Source organism: Dendropsophus ebraccatus, chromosome 9 (assembly GCF_027789765.1).
Source record: "Dendropsophus ebraccatus isolate aDenEbr1 chromosome 9, aDenEbr1.pat, whole genome shotgun sequence".
NCBI lineage: Eukaryota > Metazoa > Chordata > Amphibia > Anura > Hylidae > Dendropsophus > Dendropsophus ebraccatus.
Window position 1 is genome coordinate 50,115,745 of NC_091462.1, and position 23,640 is coordinate 50,139,384.

General features: G+C 40.9%; 1 protein-coding gene across 1 annotated transcript in view; it reads left to right on the top strand.

Annotated features, from left to right (window-relative positions):
* The first annotated feature begins 3,957 nt into the window (after window positions 1-3,957).
* The window catches only part of TSPEAR (thrombospondin type laminin G domain and EAR repeats), a 115,437-nt gene continuing 95,754 nt past the window's right edge, over window positions 3,958-23,640 (top strand). Inside the window, exon 1 of the mRNA XM_069985231.1 lies at window positions 3,958-4,200. Coding sequence (XP_069841332.1) covers window positions 4,107-4,200 — 94 coding nt within the window. The 5' untranslated portion in view covers window positions 3,958-4,106. The remainder of the gene's footprint in view (window positions 4,201-23,640) is intronic.

Sequence of the window (23,640 nt, forward strand, 5' to 3'; positions counted from 1 at the left end):
CTGACCACACTTTCCACATTTCTACTCATCTTCTCATTGCAATACAGCAGTTGCCTGACCCGATGGCTCATAAAGGGGTACTCTGGTGTTTTTTTTTCTATTTTTAAATCAACTGGTATCAAAAAGTTATATGGATTTGTAATTTATTTCTATTTAAAAATCTTCCAGTCTTCCAGAACTTATCAGCTGCTGTTTGTCCTGCAGGAAGTGGTGTATTCTTTCGAAGTCTGACAGGAACTGTCCATAGCAGTAGCAAATCTCCATAGAAAGCATTTACTACTTCCTGCAAGGGACAGAGGTGGCAGCATGGAGCACTGAGTCAGAATAAAAATAATATAACACTTCCTACAGGACATACAGCAATTGATAAGTACTGGAAGACTTGAGATTTTTAAACAGGTGTAAATAATAAATATGTATAACTTTCTGACACCAGTTGATTTGAAATAAAGAAAAGGTTCCCTTAAGAGTGCAATCACATGTACAGGATTTGCAGCGGATTTGATTCTCTATTCAGTCACTACATCTCTCCCTGTACCCTATGCTGCTACCAGAAATAGGCTATGTTCACACTACATACAGTAGGTTTCATAGTAATCATGGCCGTGATTACTACGGAATTTACGTAGTGCTGCCCTAAATGGAATCCCGGTCGGAGTGTATACGCATACTATACGCTCCAGCTGGAATCCCTGGTGGTTAAGAAGACATTACAAAACGGTAATAACAACCCCTCAATTATCTTTCCTATGATATGTATAAGGCTTATATGTCCATTGTTCTAACGAAGACCCCATTGTGCATATAGGCATAACATTCAACTTAGTCAACTTAGATCATAAGCTGCTTATAGCAACCTATGTCTGCTTTGCCAAAGGCAGAATTCATTGTGCTGTAAGATGCGGCTTACTATCTGTCTGATGACAGCAGGGTTGAATTTGTGTTCCCTTCCCTTATTACTGGATCATTCCTGCTATCAAAAATAATGTTTCTAATAGTAAAATGTTACATACAGTAACATTGTTTACCTTTGGGGTAAATGGATTTCCAGATAAAAAAGACAGGTTGTCTATCTTCAGGATAAACCCTCAATTACTGATCAGAGGTGTGCCAGGGGCCGATCATTGTTAGGCACAGTCACATCGCTTGCACTATATAGTTAAAGTGGCCAGAAGCAGTTGTCTAAGTTTCCTGTGCAGTGGCTGTGCCTGGTTACTGCAGCTCAGCTCCTGCTCACTGTGTAGTGTAGGAGAGGCACAAAACTGGTTGGTGTTGGCATCCCCCTTATGAGCAATTGAGGAAAAAACATCATTCTTTTGTACAGAACACCCATTTAACAAAAAAAAAATAAAAAATGCTTAAACTGCTTGTAAACATACAGGGAATCCCCCTTGGCCACTTTATGGTAAAATTCAGTGTATTGTATCAGTAAGTGTACTCACTGCACTTACTGACAGCAGCTCCCTGTGTACCTCATAGGGCTAAAATTAGACTCCCCTCCTCCATACTGTGCTGTCCTGCTCTGTGGTGATTCTGTCCATAAGTTGGCCGAACATGGAGGAGCATGTGACCATGCTCCACCCCCCCAGTGTTCACCACTGAGCCTGTATATGCCTATGGAGGACCATCTAATGGACAGAATCACCACAGAGCAGTGCAGTACAGCCTGGAGGAGGGGAGTCTGATTTTAGCTCTATAAGGTACACAGGGAGCTGCTGTCAGTATATACAGTGAGTACACTAACTAAGGCCATGTTCACACAACGTATAACACTGGCCGTTCTGTGACCCGGCCGGGTCACAGAATAGCCAGTGTTACTGAAGATCATCCCAGCTAGTACTGCAGTACAGGCTGGATGATATTCACTTCTGCTGAATTCAGATGCGAGAGTGCATCAGTGCACGTCCGCATTCGAATTCCCCGCTGCACACAATGGAGTGTGCGGCCGGTGCCGCATGCTCCATTGTGTGAACTAAGTGGTTCTCTGCGGGCGCTAATCAATGAACAGTGGCCGCAGAAAACCGACATGTCATTTTTTTTTGCGAGGCCACTAGCGATCCCGGCTGGTGTGTATACTATGTGTGTACACTACGGCCGTGTATACACGGCAGCACAATGTAAGTTTCATATTAATCACGGCCGTTATTGCAAATCGGCAACAACGGCTGTGATTAACATGAACTTACGTTGTGTTAGCATAGCCTAATTAATATGGTATACTGTACTATTTTACTATAAAGTGTCCAACCCCTTTAACCTGAATTGTATAAGTGTCATTGGTGGAGTGGCTAGACAATTTACTTCTCAGCGGATAATACAGTATTAAACACTTCCTATTTGCTCCTTTTCTCTGATTAGTTTTATTATTGACTTAGTAATAATCAGTATAACGTTTGACCCACTTCCTCCGACTGACCACGCTGACCTGAAACGTAGTCTCATACATCTATGAGTAAATCTAAATCTCATAAGCTGTTAATGTTTGACTTGAGAAGTGCGTGGTCGGATAGCAAGGGAAATGTCGGCATTTCTTAAGTTACTAGTGAAGGACTTCATGGCTCAGTGGGTCAACAAACATATCCGAGCTTTTCATCTCCCTTGCAGCCGGTATATAACCTGCTTTCTTTGATACGACATTAACTCTTTAACCGACTTGGATTGCTATCTTAGCCACTAAATTCTACAATGGACTGGAATCCTTCAGCACGTTCAGCCAAGAAGTATGATGCATCCTCCTCCTCCTACTGATATACTGCATACCCTATAGCTGTAAATTGTACTATCTATTTATCTATCTATCTATCTATCTATCTATCTATCTATCTATCTATCTCAACAACAGTATACAATGCACTAAACATATAGAATCAAGAAAAATATTCACAAAGCACGTCATCATGCAACTCAGCTAACATTTGCATAATTGATGGATGAGTTATTTATCCTGAGACCAATGAATATCAATGAACTGACTTATAAATTAGTTTCCTACTATTTATGAGGATGGTAAATTATGGTAAACAGATGAATATTTCAGAACATATAAATATGTTTTATTAAAGCTTATAGTGCAGACTCACAATACTGATAATATGGGTCACCCCAGGCAGCGTTATAACCCAGAGGTTAAATACGCCAAACCTAGAAATAAAACATTTTGTCCCCAGGGTGCATGATGTAATAAACTCTCTGAATTATATACCTAAATCAGTGGATATATTCTGCTCACACAATGTAAACAGTAAATGCACATAGAAGTAAATCTAGGATTAGACTAGCTTATAGTTAGTTTGGGGAAAATACTATCGAACAGTGATGCACATCCATCGTACTGGAAACCAACAGATGTTCATTTTAAAAGTCATCTACACATGTAATAAAAGATAACGCTATAATTGCTAAAAAACATGATGTAACTTTTCTTCTGCCCTGTGCTATCCCTTAGCACTGGATCACTGTATGTGCTATTGTTGAGAATAGAGAATGTACATTCCATTTGTGTCCCTGAAACACTTGCAGTGCGCACACACTCAGGTGCACGGCTTCCTCCTTGCTCCGCCTTTGTTGGTAATATATTCTTTGTAAGGGCAGAGTCATTTACAGTGGGAAATTCCTTCACCTGGGGAGGGCTGGGCAAAAGATGAAAAGATCCTAGAGAGGAGAAAATGACTGGGAACTCATTTAAATGTCTGGATATTTGGCTTGTGCCTGGAAACTCACCTGCTCATCCCTCAGACGCAGAGAGGCTCACCTGTTGTATCCTGAGCAAACAGCTGTCTCTGCAACACCTACACTTTACATTCGTTTCTTAGCTCTAGACCATTTAAAGACTTGCTTGGAAGCAAACCAAGGCGACTCCAGGGATGATACTTTAATTCAAGGTATAGTTCTGCTGCTTTATGCTTCAGCAGAATGATAGGATTTTTGGACGCTGTGCATGTACATGGTAATGCCAAATTATGAAGAAGTCCATTTAACCAAGGAAGGTGCCAACATTGATGGACCATGAAGACCTGGGTGCTAGCTCCCAATTAGATTGTTGGCTTAGACAGTGACGGAGATTTGTAAAAATTGTACATGGACCCCAACTTTAAGAGGCTCCACTGATGTCTGCCTTGCTGCTGGTCTGTCTTTGGGTTGTCTTTAGCGGGACTCACATAAGCCTAACCATTGGTCTGAAATCATGGACACCATGCACAGGTAAGAGAATAACATTATACTACCTCAGTGTTCATCTTTTATTTTGCCTTGGAGGTGAACTTTTTAATGTCAGATTTTGTAACTTGAATTTGCAAGCAAAGAAACACCAAATCCACTAGGGTGCAAAAGGGAACAGTATATTAATGAAAACATTTTAGTTCCATTGTTATGATGGGCTTCATCTTGTATCTGGTTTCCAGGACATGTTGATTCTATATTTTAGTCTGTATTACATGTTCTTATTCTTATTACATGGTATTTATTATATTATTTTATGGTTCGGTATTCCATAGCATTATACTAGCAAACATAAAGCAAATGCAACAAATGTTCAATTGTACTGTATTGCACTAAATAGTTTTTAAGCGCTGCGGAATCTGTTGGCACTATACAAATAAATATTATTATTATTAGTTGTGCCCTTGTGTATTCTTCTACCTTTACACCCTATTACATTGTAACTGTCACTGGATACTTTTATTACATGTATAATATCTTATATATAGATATACATGTTCTATAATGTCATGAATCCTAATGTCCCTTCAATGATTATACAGCTGCTCCTCATTGCCTTGTTATAGGGAGCCAGGTGACAGCCGGGTGACAGCCGGGTGACAGCCAATCAGTAACAGAAAAATAACAGCCGAACTTGTCAGAGAATCGCTATTCATTTCACAAAGTGAACAAAAGTTAGGTACTTAGAACTTTCTCCTTAAAGTTGAAAGATAATGATAGTGTTCAAACCTGTGAATCAGGCTACTATACAATTGCCTGGGAAATACAATATATGGTAATTATGAGGACTAGCAAAAAGATTATTGAAAGTTTATCTTTTTTCATCAAGTAAAGACAGAATGAGAGGGAATGCTGCTGTGTAAGCAGCTGAACTGACTCTTACCAAAATGCTTATTTTAGATTCAGATGTTGTTTCTTCAGAGACATGGCTGTCACCTTTGTGGTTTCTGAAGAGGAGTTTAATTTGCTGTACTTCCCCATTTATAGCAATTAAATGACAAAGGATTTCCTATTGTATTTCAGTGTAGAACTTTGCTCTTCTACTCAAGTCCTTAAATGCTCCTTCCAGGTCACGTACAGAAGCGTGCCTTAAAGGAGTTGCTCAGATGTGTTTATACTTTCACCATTCTCAGTTTGTAGTAATAAAGGTGAGAATATGTGGCCACTTTAAAGTGTAACTATCATTTGTAAAAACCTCTGACATGCCCTAGTGACATGTAAGAAGTGTGTATCGCTGAGGGTTTGGGTGCTGGGACCTCAGCTCAGCAGTACACGCTCTGCCCCTCCATCTCCGCTATACGGTGATGAATTCTGTAGACTGCTTATACGAGAGAGAGAGAAAGAGAGAGAGAGAGAAAAAGAGAGAGAGAGAGAAGAGATAATTAGCATTCATACCCTGTAAGCAGGAGGTATTTTGGGTGTGTCTTTATTTGAAAAGTCCATTAAATTTAATAGTAAGAACGGTGAAAGGACAGTAAAAAAAAAGGAAAAAACTAAAAAAATTATGTCCTTTGTTTGCAAAAATAGTCAGGAAATAATTGTCATGATCATTATTTTGACGTCCACGCAGACGACGTCCGTTATTTTATACACTGTGTGCATTGGACGTCCGTCATTCCATTAACTTCAATGCATTGCATTGAAATCAATTAAATTGTGGCAATGACAAACAGCTTTTTAAAAAGAAAAGGCAGACACCTTTTGGCTATGTTCACACACTGTCAAAAATAGAGAAAAGATGGCCGAATTTGTTATTTTTTTAAAAAGTCCGTTATTTAACTGACTACAGTGCAATCCATTGAAGTCAATGCAAAGACTAAATGGAACGCCCAATGCACACATACTATTGAATTACGGACGTTATTGCCGTGGAAGTCAAAACAATTACCATGGCAATTATTTTTGGACGTCTTTTGCAAAAAGTGGAGGTTTTTTTAATAGTTGTTCACACACAGTTTTTCTTTTGTCACTATTCTATCTCTGTTTATACTATTAAATTCAATGGACTTTTCAATTAAGCCGCTTCCAAAGTCCAATTAGTAACCCCAAACTAGAATAATGTACCAACACCAGTCATTGCACCAAGGGAAGGCCAGGCTGGTAAATGATGTCCGTTATTTTAGACTCAAAAGCTGAAAAAGCATTGTGTGTTTTAAATGTAGTGTTAACAATATAAATTGTAGTGTGAACAAATGTAGTGTGAACTAATTCTGGATTTGCACATGCTCTCTTTATGGTGTAAATCCCTGTATCTGACTGCTATGCATTTTTCCATGTACTGTGTTGCAATTTATTGTATACTGTTGCCATGTGTTATTGCCTACACAGTACTTTGGGTGGGCTTTGGAACTCAGTTCCATTGAAGTAAATGGAGCTTAATTGCAAACCACACCTGAACTGGAGACAAGAGAGTAGCCATGTTTTTGTAGCGCTGGATAACCCCTTTTAATACTTTGGGTCCAAAGGTTATTCACCCCTCCAGGTTTAATTTTCCTATTTTCATAAACCTGGGTGCAGGAAGGGCCTAGAGAAAACTGTGCAGCTGTAACTTTATAACAACACAGTTCACTTTATGATTGGGCAGAGAGCATCTGCCTGATCCTTAGGGTATTGCCTGCATGGCAGCAGTATGAATAGTTACAGAACTGTATTTTTCTATAGAATCAGTAATAAGAGCATTACCTTAACTGGTTATAGCAGTTTCCATTTGAACATTACAAACATGCTTGTGAACCTTTGTATTTGGAGAACGTGGCAAAAAACGCCTCTCTCTTTTGTCGACTTGGAACAACACATGGTTTTTCATTCTCATTTGTTTTAGTAATCCTAAATTTAGTTTGATGTTTGATAACATCTGCTTGGAAAAGTTCCAATAAATGAACAGCAATGATTAGTGATGAGGGAACATGTTTGTACATGTTGGAATGTTTGTACGAACATGCCGCTAATTGTTCGTGTTCAATTTGTTCAATTATCGGAATAGTTATAACGATAATTTTCGAACATTTGTGAACATGCGAATGTACGCAACTGCATAAGTTTCCGCCCACCAATTTGAAAGAGTCAATGAACGTGTGGGGAAGGAAAGGCACATCAGGTGATGTAGTAGCCATGTTCACTACCGGCATTACTGTGATTGGCTGTACGATTAGTGTCATTACGTACATTACGTACATGCTATAGAAATGCGACGCCGAGGCGAATTTCCTCACAGTCTTTCCTGATTCTTGTGCCGTTCAGTAGGGAGAGTAAAATGAGCAGGGACAGCATCTGAATTTGGTTAGGCAGCAATATCCACAGTAGTGGTAGTTAGTCAGTGTAGGGAGGAAGAGCTGACCGAGTAGGGCTTAGAACATTGTGAAAATTTCAGTGTAGGGAGAGTGACAGAATCCAGCTTTTAAGCACTATGAGGATTAATTTCTTAACCCTGTAGTGACCAGGCGTCCTCTGTAAAAAAAAAACGTAAGAACCCAACTGTCCTTTTTATGGCTAATTCATATATGTATATGTTTCTTTAAAGAGTCACTGTCATATTTTTTTTTTGCAGAAATCAATAGTCCAGGCGATTTTAAGAAACGTTGTAATTGGGTTTATTAGCCAAATATGCCATTATCTGCATGTAAAAAGCCTTTTCCCAGGTCCCCCCCTCCTTCCTCTTTTCCATCCACTGCAAAAAATCTGAAAATTGTGACTTGTTGCAGGAGTCGTACCCAGTCTGCTCTAGGGAGAGGGGAGGAGGGAGGAAGAAGGAGGGAGTTAGCCGACAGCAGAAAGCAGATAACAGAGGATTACAGGCACAGAGCTGGGTGACAGCTGTAATCTGAGCTCAGACAGGTCAGTGGTGACTGTCCCAGGAGATAACGGGTGAGGTATTTGTAGATTAACTCTTTGTTGTCCTGTTTTGGTCTTTTCTTTAGCTCTCTCCATAGGAGAACAATGAAGACAAGGGGGAGAGCTTCAAACTGCTTTTTCATGATAAAAATTCATTTTTCAGCTAATAAACCTAATTACAAAGTTTCTTAAAATCGCCTGGACTATTGATTTCTGCAAAAAAAAAAAAAAGTGACACTTTAATCTTTCTGTCTGGCTCTGCTGTGTGCCAGTGATTGCAGAGTGTAATTAATATACACAGTAGTATATACGCCATTGCACATACGCACGGGCGTATACGCTAATGCTATGTAATTGCTTCGCCATTACTTATTTTACGTTTTGCACCTGATAATCGGTACGCATGTGCGTAATGTTCAGGAATGTTCGTAAATGTTCGGCGAACACGAACCAATCATGATCATTTTCTTTCTGCCCATGTTCAGCATCCGAACTGAACATCAGGATGTTTGCTCATCACTAGCAACGATCAACCTAGAGTAGGGGATGCGGCAACATGAGGACAAGGTATCTTGGTGAAACAAACCTTGAACAATACTGAAATAATGCAAAAAATATGATGGAAATGTAGTACAAACTATATGGTGTAATTTGTACACTTTTGTTTTAGGTTCGCACTATGGGGGAGATTTATCAAACATGGTGTAAAGTGATACTGGCCCCTAGCAACCAATCAGATTTTCCAAAGAGTGTGTGTGGAATGAAAAGTGGAATCTGATTGGTTGCTAGGGGCAACTGTTTCACTTTACACCATGTTTGATAAATCTCCCCCAATGTACTTAGCAAAATAAAAAAGAAAAAAAGAATGGTTGCTGTTTTCAATGAAGGCCATGCGAATAATCGCCATGTCAATTTTTTCATGCACACGCGGACCACTTTTTCTGGCATTGCGTGCCTCCGTGCTGTGCATGGAAATCAATGTTACACCCCTAATGGGCAGTATGGAAAACAATGTTCCTGCGTCCACCAAAGCTCTGACAGTTGAAGGTACATGCCAAACACCGGCCAGTGTTCGCACAGTATAACATTAGCCGTTGTTATGCTGTGTATGAACACAGCCTTAAACACATCGTGACAACCATTACTAATAACTACTTTTACTTTTTTTTTGTAGGGGCTATGACAGTATAAAACAGATTTTAGACGCGACATAATAAAATTCAGAAATGTACAAGTACAGACAATAGGTTTCTAGTCATAAAAATACACAATTAAATTCTGGATTAAAAAAGCAACGTAAAATTTAACGACATATTCAGAAGGGTGTGCCTGTTATTTACCCATCAAACAAAATTTAAGAATTAAAATTCAATGCCGCAGGTAATATATATTGTTTAATGGTATTTTTATATATATATATATATATATATATATATATATATACTTTGTTTAACCCCTTAAGGTCAAAGCCAATTTTCGTTTTTGCACTTTTGCTTTTTCCACTTTATGTTTAAAAGTCCATAGCACTTGCATTTTTTCACCTAGAGACGTATATGAGCACTTATTTTTTGTGAAACCAATTGTACTTTGCAATGACAGGCATTATTTTTCCATAAAATATGCTGCGAAACTGGAAAAAAATCATTTGCGCTGTCAAATTGAAAAAAAAAAGGAATTTGTTTTGATTTCGGGGAGTTTTGCATTTACGCCGTTCGCCCTATGGTAAAACTGACTGGTTATGCATGTGCCTCAAGTCGTTACGATTACAACGATATATAACATGTGTAACTTTTATTGTATCTGATGGCTTGTAAAAAATTCAAACCATTGTTAACAAATATATGTTCCTTAAAATTGCTCTATTCCCATGCTTACAGCGCTTTTATCCTTTGGTCTATGGGGCTGTGTGAGATGTCATTTTTTGCGCCATGATGCGTTCTTTCTATCGGTACCTTGATTGCGCATATACGACTTTTTGATCACTTTTTATTACATTTTTTCTGGATTTGATGCGACCAAAAATGCGCAATTTTGCACTTTGGAATTTTTTTGCACTTACGCAGTTTACCGTGCGAGATCAGGAATGTGATTAATTAATAGTTCGGGCGATTACGCGCGCGGCAATACCAAACATGTTTGTTTATTTGTTTATTTATTTATTTATATTTGTAAAATGGGAAAAGGGGGGTGATTTGGACTTTTAATAGGGGAGGGGATTTTTTATTAATAAAAAAATTTTTTACTTTGATTTTTACTTTAACTAGAAGTCCCCCTAGGGGACTTGTATATAAACAGCACTGATCTCTCATAGAGATCAATGCTGTGTATATACACAGCAAAGATCCATCAAATCGGTCATAGATTGCTATGGCCTGCTGCAGGCCATAGCAATCTATTGCCGAGCCCGGATCAGCTTCATTCCGACGCTGAGGCACAGCACGGGGGGGAGATCCGTCTCACTAGACACCAGGGACTTGCGGCACAAAGCCTCTAAGTGCAGCTGTCACTGCCCGGCTGCACATGTCAGCCGGGATCAGGGCTGTTCAGAGCGGGGTCCCGGCGGGACCCCTCTCTGAACACCCTGAGTGGCACCATGACGTATCAGATACGTCAGGGGTCGCTAAGGGGTTAAAGTATCACTGTTGTGAATTTTTTTTTGCTGAAATCAATAGTCCAGGCGATTTTAAGAAACTTTGTTGAAAATTGAGTTTATTTGCCGAAAAATGGATTTTTACCATGAAAAAGCAGTTTGAAGCTCTCCCCCTGTCTTCATTGTTCTCCTATGGAGAAGGCTAAATAAAAGACCAAAACCGGACAGCAAAGAGTTAATCTACAAATACTTCACCCTTTATCTCCTCTGTCAGTCACCACTGACCTCTCTGAGCTCTGATTACAGCTGTCACTTAGCTCTGTGCCTGTAATCCCTTTGTTCTCTGCTTTCTGCTGTCGGCTAACTCCCTCCTCCCTCCTCCCCCCTCCCCTCTCCCTAGAACAGACTGGGTATGTCTGATGGAACAAGTCACAATTTCCTGATTTTTTGCAGTGGATGGAAAAGAGGAAGGGGGGGGGGGGCTGGGAAAAAGCTATTTAAATGCAGATAGTGGCATATTTGGATAATAAACCCAATTACAGAATTTCTAAAAATCGCCTGGACTATTGATTTCTGCAAAAAAATTAAAATAAAATTATGTTGTACTACAGGTTATATACATATATATAGTAATAGCATTTTTATGGAGATGCTGAAACGTTCCTCTCGTCTTTAAACGACATTGTCCCATCTGCCAAGAATTTAACTTTACACGTTCACTTCCTGTTTCGGATTAGGGGGCAGGGGGAGTGAGGACGGGAGTAGCGCTGAGTTGAATCAACTGTTCACTAATATGTTTTGGGACCTTATTCGCTATATGACAACCAGTAGTGGATTGAAAACACAGGAAGGCTATGTTCACACACTGTTGAAACTGATTGGATGGCAGTCATTTAATGGCAAATAATGTCCGTTTTTTAAAATAACGTCCGTTATTCGCCATTAAATGGCAGCCATCCACTCAATTTCAACAGCGTGTTAACATAGCCTTTAGCATTGCCTTGCAAGATTTTCCTACTGTGATGTAAATAAAAGGGTTAATGCTCCATACTTTGGGTCCAATGGTTACGCTCTAGGCTTCAGTGGTGCCCTGGATGTAACTTACTGTTTTCTCCATGCACTGATCATAAATCTGGGGACAGGGAAGGGCTAAAAAGAACTTTTCATAGAAATATTGTAGTAGGACCTGGAGTGAACAGTTCCAGGGAGAACCACCAGCATAAGACGTCAAGCTGTTTCGTGTGGAGGAATGGGCTAAAATTCCTCCAAACCAATCTGCAGAACTAATCGATAATTACCAGAAATATTTAGATTCTGATAACATTCACTGATTTCCCACAATACATAATTGACCAAGCATTTTTACTCACTTGAATGATTTGTTTCTATTTCTTTTTAGGACTGTGTGATGTAGTTTTAGAACAAATATAGGCAGAAGTATAGCACCACTGTATTATAAACATTAATCATATTTTTATTATAAATTATATATATATTATATTATAATATTTTACAAATAATATATATTGGAATATAATATCAGAGCACATAGTCCAAACACCTCTACCATGAAATAGTCCAATTAGTTTAACGATAAGGATATGTTCGCTTATTGGGTTTTTACTGCATTTACGCAGATTTTTTTTTTTTATTCTAGTAATACTGAAAAGCACCATGTGTAAACATTTTCTAATCCTTTTTATTTCTACAGCTAGACCCATATGCTGCAGAACTAGTGAACTATATAAAAAAAATAACTAATGAGATAGATATTAGACATGGCTTGCTTCATACCAGCGCATACCTCGGGATTACAGCAGTTAATTCCTCTATGGTGTTGTTCTTTTCCATGGCATTTGTCATTGTAGATTAGTGATTAGCTCCAGAGGATGCATTTCATGTACTCCGTCTTCCCAATAGAAGCAGACTTTACTGTGATTATGACTAGAGAGCATTGCATCTAGAAGTTGGGCACACTGTCTAGAGCCACTGTCTATCTTCAAAGGCCTAGAAAAAATAATACACTAAAGAATAAAGGATTCCTTATGAAATAATGTATGCTTCCTGCCATTTTACTTGTATTTTGTCATGTCACGTGCCTATACTGTTCTGATGTGACTTAATAATTGATAGGGAATGAGAGGAATCTAAAGGAAAGAATATTGCATATACACTATAAACATAGATAGGCAGAAATGAAAAGGTTTGGAGGCTTTAGTTACCAGTGCTGGATAAGGGTCAGTTTTGTGAAATAGTTGTCAAATAATCATAAACAAATAAAACTTAAACAAATTTACACATTGAATCAATGATTAGAGCCGTCTGCATATTGTCTGTAGGAATTCTCACCACAGGATTGGTAGATTTGTAGGTAATAGCTCCAGGTGTCACATTTACTGTGACTGGATAACACCGTCACACCAAACCTGACCAATACCGCCATACTGTGACTGGATAACACCGTCACACCAAACCTGACCAATACCGCCATACTGTGACTGGATAACACCGTCACACCAAACCTGAACAATACAGCCATACTATGACTTGATAACACTGCCATACAAGACCTTACCAATACCACCATGCAATCCCTCCAGTACAATAAATCCCTTGAAACATGTTATCCATTTCACCAATAAAAGAGTTTCTGTTAATTTTCTGTTGGACTCAGCTTTTCTTGGATCTCAAAGGGTACTAGTACCTTTTGAAGCCATCCATCTGTCTACTTCCATCCTGTTGACCTACTTACTGGCTCCAGGAATGTGTTCCAGAGGGGGCCAGCAGCTCCCCATCCACTTTCACGCTGTATTTTTATTCCTGTCAAATAACATAATACATGGAGTATTAACCCCTTCACATCAGCAATCTATATATATACATTCCTGACTGAAGGGGCTGTAGAGGTGTGCAAGACTGCTGCAGTGAGAGCGGTCCTGCACACATCAGTGTCCGGGGAGCCCAGCAAAATGAAAGGCAACTGCAGTCCCCCAGCTGCTTGTCATTAACCCCTTAAATGCTGTGATCTATAGTGATTGTGGCATTTAAGATACTCAGCGACAGCACAAGCTCCTGTCAATGAATGATCGGGAGCTGTGATTGGTTACTGTTGGCAAAACCAGACAGTTTTGATTTCAGGCAGATTGATAAATCCAGGTCACAGTGTGGACATAGCCTATAGGTTACTTTTTGTTTCATGACAGTGACTACGCTAATAACATACCAACTTATGGGAATTTCAAAATGCATCCACATAGAAATGGCAAAAATCCATGTGCTTGCCACCTAAGCAAACCCTGATGGAAGTGAATTTAATTTGCAGCAATAACTGCAACAAAATCCTCTGTGTGTCAATCCCAACATATATCCTCTGTTGTTCTAAGAAACCAGGAATAGATACTAAGCTACAAATAGCCTATAGCCTTGACAATAATTGCACTATACTACAGAACTACCATTTAAGCAAATCCCTAAAACCTTCTGTAGTTTCACCAGTGCTCAACATGTACTTGGTTTTACAACTTTGGTGGATTTCTCAGAGCTTATTTAACCAAGTGTATATAGGATCAGTGTTAAGCTGCCATCAATTGTTAATGATTTACTGTAGTTGGGAGCATTCGACTTGCCAAACATGCTCCTAAGTGAAGGATGATATATTCGCATCATTATGCAACTCCCTGCTGGAATTGCCTGGTTACTTGTAAGTGCTGGGAGGTGTCCAATAGATGTGATCCTCCTGCTGACAGCCTGGAGACCCTCTAGGGATAAGTAGAGAGCACCCTCTGTCAGGTATCAGGCATGGCCTTTACTAAAGTGCTACAAGGTATGGCCGCCACCCTGCACTGTGGTAGGCATTGTTCTAATGATACCTTCTTAATAGAGCATGATAATGACAAGATACTGTTTACTGCACTAAATAGCACCCTGGTATGGGGATGAGAGGGTAATAACAGGGATAATTATTATTGTTTGTGTGCTGGATAACTTTAGTTTCTTCCCTATTTCTCCTAAGTAGTTGCTCTTATTAATTCTTGATTTGTCCTCTTATATCAAGCTATCTAAAAATGATGTTCATTCTATAGTTATATTTATTTCTAGGGAAGGTACCTGACAACTAAAATGACAGCTGGATGGGACTTAGAGTGAAAACATAAAGGAAATACTTTTCCATTTTCTGGATCACTTCTTGGCTTTGGCTCAAACATTGCACCAAAAACCGCAGAAGCCCCCCACCTCCATCCCCCATAAAACAAAACAACTAAAAAACAAAACAAAAATCAAATTAAAAAAAGAAAATTTACCTCAAGGCTAATATTACATACACAACAGTAGGCACCCGCTAAAGTCTATGGAGAGAGATTAAATGGGGAGGCACCCTTATGTCTTAAATGTTTAGGCTAAGTTCACACATCGTAAATTTTCTATTAATCATGGCCATTGTTGACGATGTGCAACAACGGCCGTGATTAATAGAAAATTTATGTTGCACTGCAGTCAATGGAATCGTGGCTGGTGTGTATACACCTAGGGGGAGATTTATCAAACATGATGTAAAGTGAAACTGGCTCAGTTGCCCCTAGCAACCAATCAGATTCAATCTTTCATTTTCCAAAGAGTCTGTGAGGAATGAGAGGTGGAATCTGATTGGTTGCTAGGGGCAACTGGGCCAGTTTCACTTTACACCATGTTTGATAAATCTCCCCCATAGTATACACACTGGTCAGGATTCATTGAATAGTGGCCGCAGAGAACTGTCAGTTGACACAATGGAAAGTGCAGTTCCCGCATCTCGCATCCCAATTCAGCACAAATGAAGTTCATCCGGCCGGTACTGCAGCTCTAGCCAGGATGATCTTCACTGACACCGGCCACTCTATGACATGGCTGGGTAACAGAACGGCCTGTGTCCTACAGCATGTGAACTCGGCCTAAGGCTATGTTCACACTGCGTACGAGTCCGTACGCAGGTCTTACGCTGCCGTACATGTGCGGCTGAACCTACGGGCGTGCGAAAAATCGACATGTGGGTGGATGCGTACGCACCGCGAACATACGCCCGCAGTACAGTTATGCTTCCCTAGCTTGTTTCGAAGCGATCTGAGGCAGGTCATTTACTTAGAAATCTTCGCCCAGCCCAATAAAACTCACAGAACCTTTTGGATCGAAAAATCAAGTTCAATTTGGCTGAAATAAGTACTTCGTACGGGACCGCATGGAAATCCACGGCCGTGAGTTTCAACATTTCCGTCCTCAAACAATGGTCTTGTTCATTTTTCACGGCGCCGTATACGATCCGTCCGTAAGCTCATACGTAGTGTGCACTGTGCGGGCGTATATTGTATACTTTCAAGCGAACGCATCAACGTCAAAACTACGTGCGTATATTTGCGGTTCGCACTACGGATGGATTCATACGCAGTGTGAACATAGCCTTACCCATCTGTATTTTATCAGTGTGTTATCAGTATAGCATTTGTATTTTTTGTTGTTTTTTTGTTTGTATGAAGCTGTAAGGGTAGAGCCATAGAGGTGCATGGGTCCCTAACCTTCCCTTGTATTCCTCCAGTTTTTTTGTTTCTGTTTCTGTTGGATTCTATACAAAAACATTTACTATGTTTGTAAAACATGGTACAAAAGTACACAGGTTCTCATAGGCCAAATGAACACAAGGCTTTTAAAAGTTTTTTTCCCAATAACAAAATACATCTTGCTATGGGTATAAAATACACTCACCCTGATAAGTCCAACACCACCCTGGAAAATTCTGGGATTTCTCTTTACCTACTCTGATGATGCAATCTCCCGGTTTTCCTAAAAACTTTTCAAACACAATACAGCCTAAGGCTTTGTTCACACAACGTCTTTTAGGCAAAGTAACGGCCACTGTTTGACAATGACAGCCGTAAATGTTCGCAAACATTATTGACAGCCGTCATTGTAAAATAATGGCCATTATTTTAATGACAGCGGACGTTACTTTACATAAAAAGACTGTGGATAAATTTATTTTTAGTATGCTCTCTAGCATACCCCCTTAGAACGGCTAAATGATAACTCTTTAGTATTGCGTAGATCAATATATATTATCTTATGAAACAATATGGCGTTACTATGGTAGTGTATAAATGCAAACAATACTGGTAAATATATCGGTAAAATTTACTAAAGCGTATATCACACCATATAAATGCAAAAATTATCACATAGAGCAAAAAAAATAAAAAATTATCACATAAGGCAAAAAAAAATTAAAAAACATATAGGGTTAAAAGCGTATGTATCTGTAAAGTATAAAATATAAATATATATAGCATGATTCTTGGGATGTCCATAGAGAAATACATAGATTTATCTATTGGCTACTTTGCAGGGCCCTTGCAGGTCGCTGATGTTTATGACCACTGTGTTTGTATATGGTTAGTTGTCAGTCCACTTTTTGATTTTCTAGTTTATATTGTAACGGTTGATGATTGTTGTTTCCGTTAATAAATAAGATGTACATCATATAAAGAATTGGTGGATATCCACCTCTCACCAGTCCCGGGGCTCTAGGTCTGCACTGTCTATGGCTGTAGACTGTGGGGAGCATAAAGATGAATTTGCAGCTTCCCCCGTTGGTAAATGTCTCAGTAGGAGCTCTCTTTTAGGGTGTACGGCAGAGTTCTTATGTTGGGAGCTGTTAGATTCAAGGCAGTGTATTTGGAAGCTGGCTGCCTCTCCCAGTGTGGCCAGGTAATCACCCTTTGCTGGGCATTTCTCCTGTAGCTACTGCCTAGATGGAGGTATCCTCAGTGCATCCAATGTGGACTAAGCAAGTGAGAAATGAGGACTGATTAGTGTGAACATAGCCTAATATTGTTAAATGTCACATATTATTTCATATCTTTATTAAGCAACAACCGAGATTTCCTTGGAATGCCACTAGAAAGATGGCCCAATCCTGCTGCCTTGTGGTGCTCACTTGTGGTGATGATCAGATGACCTTGTGGATTGATGCCCACTGCTCCCTGATTAGTTAGTTAGCGCACGTGTGCTTTGGCTGTGGTGTCACTCTGGCACTTGCGCACCTTGTGAGATTATCAGCATCCTAGGCATCCATCTCTCCGGTGTATGGGCTGCCTTAAAGGGGTTATCCAGTGCTACAAAAACATGGCCACTTTTTTTCAGAGACAACACGACTCTTGTCTCCAGTTCAGGTGCGGTTTGCAATTAAGCACCATTTACTTCAATAGAACTGAGCAGCAAAACCCCGCCCAAGCTGGAGACAAGAGTGGGGCTGTCTCTGGAAGAAAGTGGCCATGTTTTTGTAGTGCTGGATAATCCCTTTAACTAGTAAGTTTTTAATGCTTTGTGTTTTTTTCACTATTATAAATAAAGTGTATATATATATATATATATATATATATATATATGGGTGTAAAAAAGGTGTAAAGGGTTAACTTGCTTATTTTTGTATTTGGTTCCTATTGACTATTGTTGATATAAATACTGTGCTAGCTTTTGGCTGTATAAGCTTGAAAAGAAACCTAAGGGTTGAAACATCGGTATGTATGTTGCCATGCTGGAATAAATAACTTTATTTCATCTGAATCTGCCTTGGCATGCTGATCCTTTATTTATTCGCTTGCTGTTGTATTATCCTACATAGGACACTGGGATAGGTAACAGTGCATACCATTGATTACACCCTTTTTTTTTTTTTTGATGATTTGATAGTGACACTTTTTGCTTTCTTGTGGAAGCAGAAGACTGGGTCCAGACTTAAAAGGCTTTATTAATAGATTGACAAACTACAAACTATTTTTGGAGGTAATGCTGCGTTTACACGGAGTGATTATCATTCGAATTTTCGCAATAACAATCTGTAAACAATGTCATCCCGCATGCATCGGTCCGTGGGTAAACTCATCCCGAGCTGAGTGTAAGTATGAGGAACAGGGGTGGAGTCTGTCAAGCTGGATCCCGTCAGAATAGCGTTCACCATGTCGGCAAGAGAATGTAGGTATCCAAAACAGTTAGTCTGAACAATGTCATACCCAGGGGCGGCCTTAGGGTAAATGGCGCCCTGTGCGAAACCTCTTTTTGGCGCCCCCCCCCCCCCTTAAGGTAACATAAAGCTCCTTCAGCCTCCCATGCCTCCAGACAACACCCATCACCCGACACCCCCCCATACACACAACTACCATCCCCAGCCCCCCCAAACAACTAACACCCCAGCCCCCACCCAACTACAGCTCCCCAAACTACCACCCCCAGCCCTCCCCCACACATCTATCACTCCCACACAACCATCACCCCTGCCAGGGGTGTAACTAGAAATGTCTGGGCCCCATAGCAAACTTTTTAACGGGGCCCTCCTCTCGGCAACTAGGGAAGAAATGGATGCATGGTTTCGGCCACATGCATTGTCTGAATCTTTTTTTCTACATGGTTTTTAACTGCTTAAAATATAAACAAGGTTGCATATTAAATTCTGCATACCAGCCCTGAACAATACCACCATACTGTGGCTGGATAACACCAACGTAGCAGACCTGATACCAACATACTGTGACTGGATAACACCGCCATACCAGACCTGATACCAACATACTGTGACTGGATAACTGCACCATACCGGACCTGATACCGCCATACTGTGACTGGATAACTGCACCATACCGGACCTGATACCGCCATACTGTGACTGGATAACTGCACCATACCGGACCTGATACCGCCATACTGTGACTGGATAACACCATCCTACCGGACCTGAACAATACCACCATACTGTGACTGGATAACACCAACATAGCAGACCTGAACTATACCGCCATACTATGACTGGATAACACCACCATACCAGACCTGATAACAACATACTGTGACTGGATAACACCACCATACCAGACCTGATACCAACATACTGTGACTGGATAACACCACCATACCAGACCTGATACCAACATACTGTGACTGGATAACACCGCCATACCAGACTTGATACCAACATACTGTGACTGGATAACACTGCCATACCAGACCTGATACCAACATACTGTGACTGGATAACTGCACCATACCGGACCTGATACCGCCATACTGTGACTGGATAACACCGTCCTACCGGACCTGAACAATACCACCATACCAAGACTGAATAACACCGCCATACCAGACCTGCTAGCCTACCTACCAGTCTGCTACTGCATGTACTAATATATATATATATATATATATATATATATATATATATATATATATATATATATATACACACACACACACACACACAAATACAGCCTGCTACTGCATGTACTATCTATCTATCCAGTCTGGCACTGCATATATCTATCTATCTATATATATATATATATATATATATATATATATATATATATATATATATATAGAATATATATCCAGTCTGGCACTGCAAGGTAAAATGGGACAATTCTAATTATTCTAACACTGTATGAGGGGTGACTATTATGCGTAAGGAGGAGTTTGTTTAGTCCTACAGGAGCTGCAGAGGACAGCATTCTATATAGACTGTGTGGGACTACAACTCCCAGTGTGATCTGTCTGTGTGTTTGAGGGGGGGGGGCACAGACAGCAGACAGACCACATTGGGAGTTTGTAGTCCTATAATGTCAAAGCTCCTGTAGAAATAAAAAAAACACACATATATGCTTCTTTGTAAGATAGCAGCCAGCATATCCCCCTCCCCCACACTATCAGTGCTAGTGTGTACTTACAGGAGGAAGGAGCTGTCACTGTCTCTCTGCAGGTCCCGACAGGAGAGGGCTAGGGGGTCAGAGGTCATCCAAGCTGGCAGGATGCTCCTCTGTACAGGCAGCTGACAGGCCAGACAGCAGAGCGGCCTCTAGCTGCAGCAGGAGAAGAGGAGGCTCCAGGCAGTGACAGAGGGAAAGGGTGTAGCCATGCTTTACCTCCCCCTTTCTCTCTCTCTCTGCACACTCTGATGCCGCCCCCTGCTGGTGGGTGTTCCCCGGCATTTCCACAAACATCCGTTCTTCCGTGGCTAGCTAGTGTCAGGACAAACGTCCTGCAGAGCTAACCAGGAGACATCACACAGTCCCCCCTTGATGAGCCAGACCCCCATGAGAGTTCTCTTACCTGAGCGCCGGGGCATGACTGCACCCAGACCGCACGTCCCCTTACTGATTGGCTGGACGTGCGGTCCGGGTGACGTCATGCTCCTGCGCCGCGCAGGGGAGGAGAGAAGCTGAGTGCTGCAGGAGGAGGGCGGCCAGGGGAGCTGCGGCAGAGAGATGCACTGCACATCTAACTACAAATAGAAATTAGATGTGCTGTGTGCCTGCCGGAGGGCGGGGGAGGGGGCGCTCTGGCAGAAACACAGCACATCTAACTTCTATTTGTAGTTAGATATGCAGAGCAGCCCTCTGCCTGCCAGAGCGCCCCCCTGCTGGCTGGGAGTGAGGCGCCCTGTGCAAGTGCACAGGTCGCACACCCCAAAGGCCGGCCCTGGTCATACCGGCATATGGGGAAAGTCATGAAAGTGGTATGTGTCCTCGCTTGCGAGGATGTATGTCATTCTAGCCGGATAACCCTTAGTACACTGGAAGGAGTTTCATGACTTTCTCCATATGCCAGTATGACATTGTTCAGACGAACTGTATTGGATACCTGCGTTCTCTTGCCAACATGGTGAATGCTATTCTGACGGGATCCAGCTTGACAGACTCCACCCCCGTTCCTCATACTTACACTCAGCTCGGGATGAGTTTACCCACGGACCTGTGCATGCGGGATCACATTGTTTACAAGCTACATTCACCATGGGGCACAACCTCGGAGGATGTTTTTCATTATTTATATATATATATATATATATATATATATATATATATATATATATATATACACTGTATACACTTTGGGCACTTTGTGGTTTATACATATGGACACAAGTATAGTTGTACCTTGGTTTAAGAGTAACTTGGTTTGAGAGCATTTTGCAAGAAGTTTTTCAAAATTGTGACTTGGTTTTAGAGCATTGCTTTGGTTTAAGAGCTCCCTGTACTGGGTGGGAGCAGGAGTGGAGGAGGGACATGGTCTGCATAGCGGGGTGTACAGCACTGTCTCCCTAACCTTCCAAATCATAGAAGATCCACTTCAGGCTGGGGCTTGCATCAGGGGACAGGACTGTGGAGGTAATCTCTTCATAGCTGTAACCCTTCTCTTCCCAGACAGAGAATGCTGCATGTATGTGCCCACATCTGCCCTGCTCATTCCTTCATGCTCCATGCAGTCTCTGTCAGCTCTTGTGTTTCCCATCCTCTCCATTACTGTACAGTAATTTATAATATCACATATTCTGCTGTTTCTGAATGTTTGTTTCATCTGTTCTACATGTTATTCAGAATAATAAATCATTATTTTTGGTGTGTGAAACTTAATTGTCTGCATTTCTATGATTTCTTATGGGAAGTTTTGCTTTGGTTTAAGAGTGGATTTGGATTACAAGCGCGGTCCCGGAACGAATTATTCTCCTAATCCAAGGCACCACTATACATCTATATAGGACATTTCACTTTGTTCTGAACTGGAAACCTTAGTATGTATATTGTCAGGGGCTGGCTGGCAAATTTTAGCCCGGGGGGCAAGCACACAGCACTGGCCCATGAGTAGCAGGCTGGCAGCCCATCCTTAAAGGACCACTCTGGCCTCTTACCTCTTACCTATAACATCTTCGGTCCTTCCAGTCATTTGTGACCAAATATCCTACTGTGCCCTGTGAAAGGGTCAGAACTCACTTTCCTGTATAAGTCTATGGGGCGGCTCAGTGATGACACAGAACGGTCCCATAGACAGATGCTAGGAAAGCTGGGTGACCTCTATCATACTGAGTACAAGATGCTGGAAAGCTGGGTGACCTCCATCATACTGAGTATAAGATGCTGGGAAAGCTGGGTGACCTCCATGATACTGAGTATAAGATGCTGTGAAAGCTGGGTGACCTCCATTATACTGAGTATAGGATGGTGGGAAAGCTGGGTGACCTCTATCATACTGAGTATAAGATGCTGGAAAGCTGGGTGACCTCCATCATACTGATTATAAGATGCTGGGAAAGCTGGGTGACCTCCATGATACTAAGTATAAGATGCTGTGAAAGCTGGGTGACCTCCATTATACTGAGTATAGGATGGTGGGAAAGCTGGGTAACCTCCATCATACTGACTACAAGATACTGGGAAAGCTGTGTGACCTCCATCATATTTAGTATAAGATGCTGGGAAAGCTGGGTGACCTCCATCCTACTGAGTATAAGATGGTGGAAAAGCTGGTGACCCCCATAATACTGTGTACAAGATGCTGGAAAGCTGGGTGACCTCCATCATACTAAGTATAAGATGGTGGAAAAGCTGGTGACCCCCATAAAACTGTGTACAAGATGCTGGAAGGCTGGGTGACCTCCATCATACTGAGTATAAGATGGTGGGAAAGCTGGGTGACCTCCATCATTCTGAGTATAAGATGGTGGGAAAGCTGGGTGACCTCCATCATACTGAGTATAAGATGGTGGGAAAGCTGGGTTACCTCCATCATACTGAGTATAAGATGGTGGGAAAGCTGGGTGACCTCCATTATACTGAGGATAAGATGGTGGGAAAGCTGGGTGACCTCCATTATACTGACTACAAATACAAGATGCTGGGAAAGCTGCCTGACCCTCATTATACTGACTACTACGCAAGATGCTGGGAAAGCTGGGGTTACTGTATTTTTACAATAGTTTATATCACTCGATGTACTTCTGTATATATGTCTCCTCTATGTACTCCTGTGTAGGTCTCCTCTTGTATATATGTATCATCTATATACTTCTGTATATACGTCTCCTCTATGTACTGCTGTATATATGTATCCTCTATGTCCTCCTGTATATATGCCTCCTCTATGTACTCCTGTATATATATGTATACTCTATGTACTCTTGTATATATATATATGTATCCTCTATGTACTAC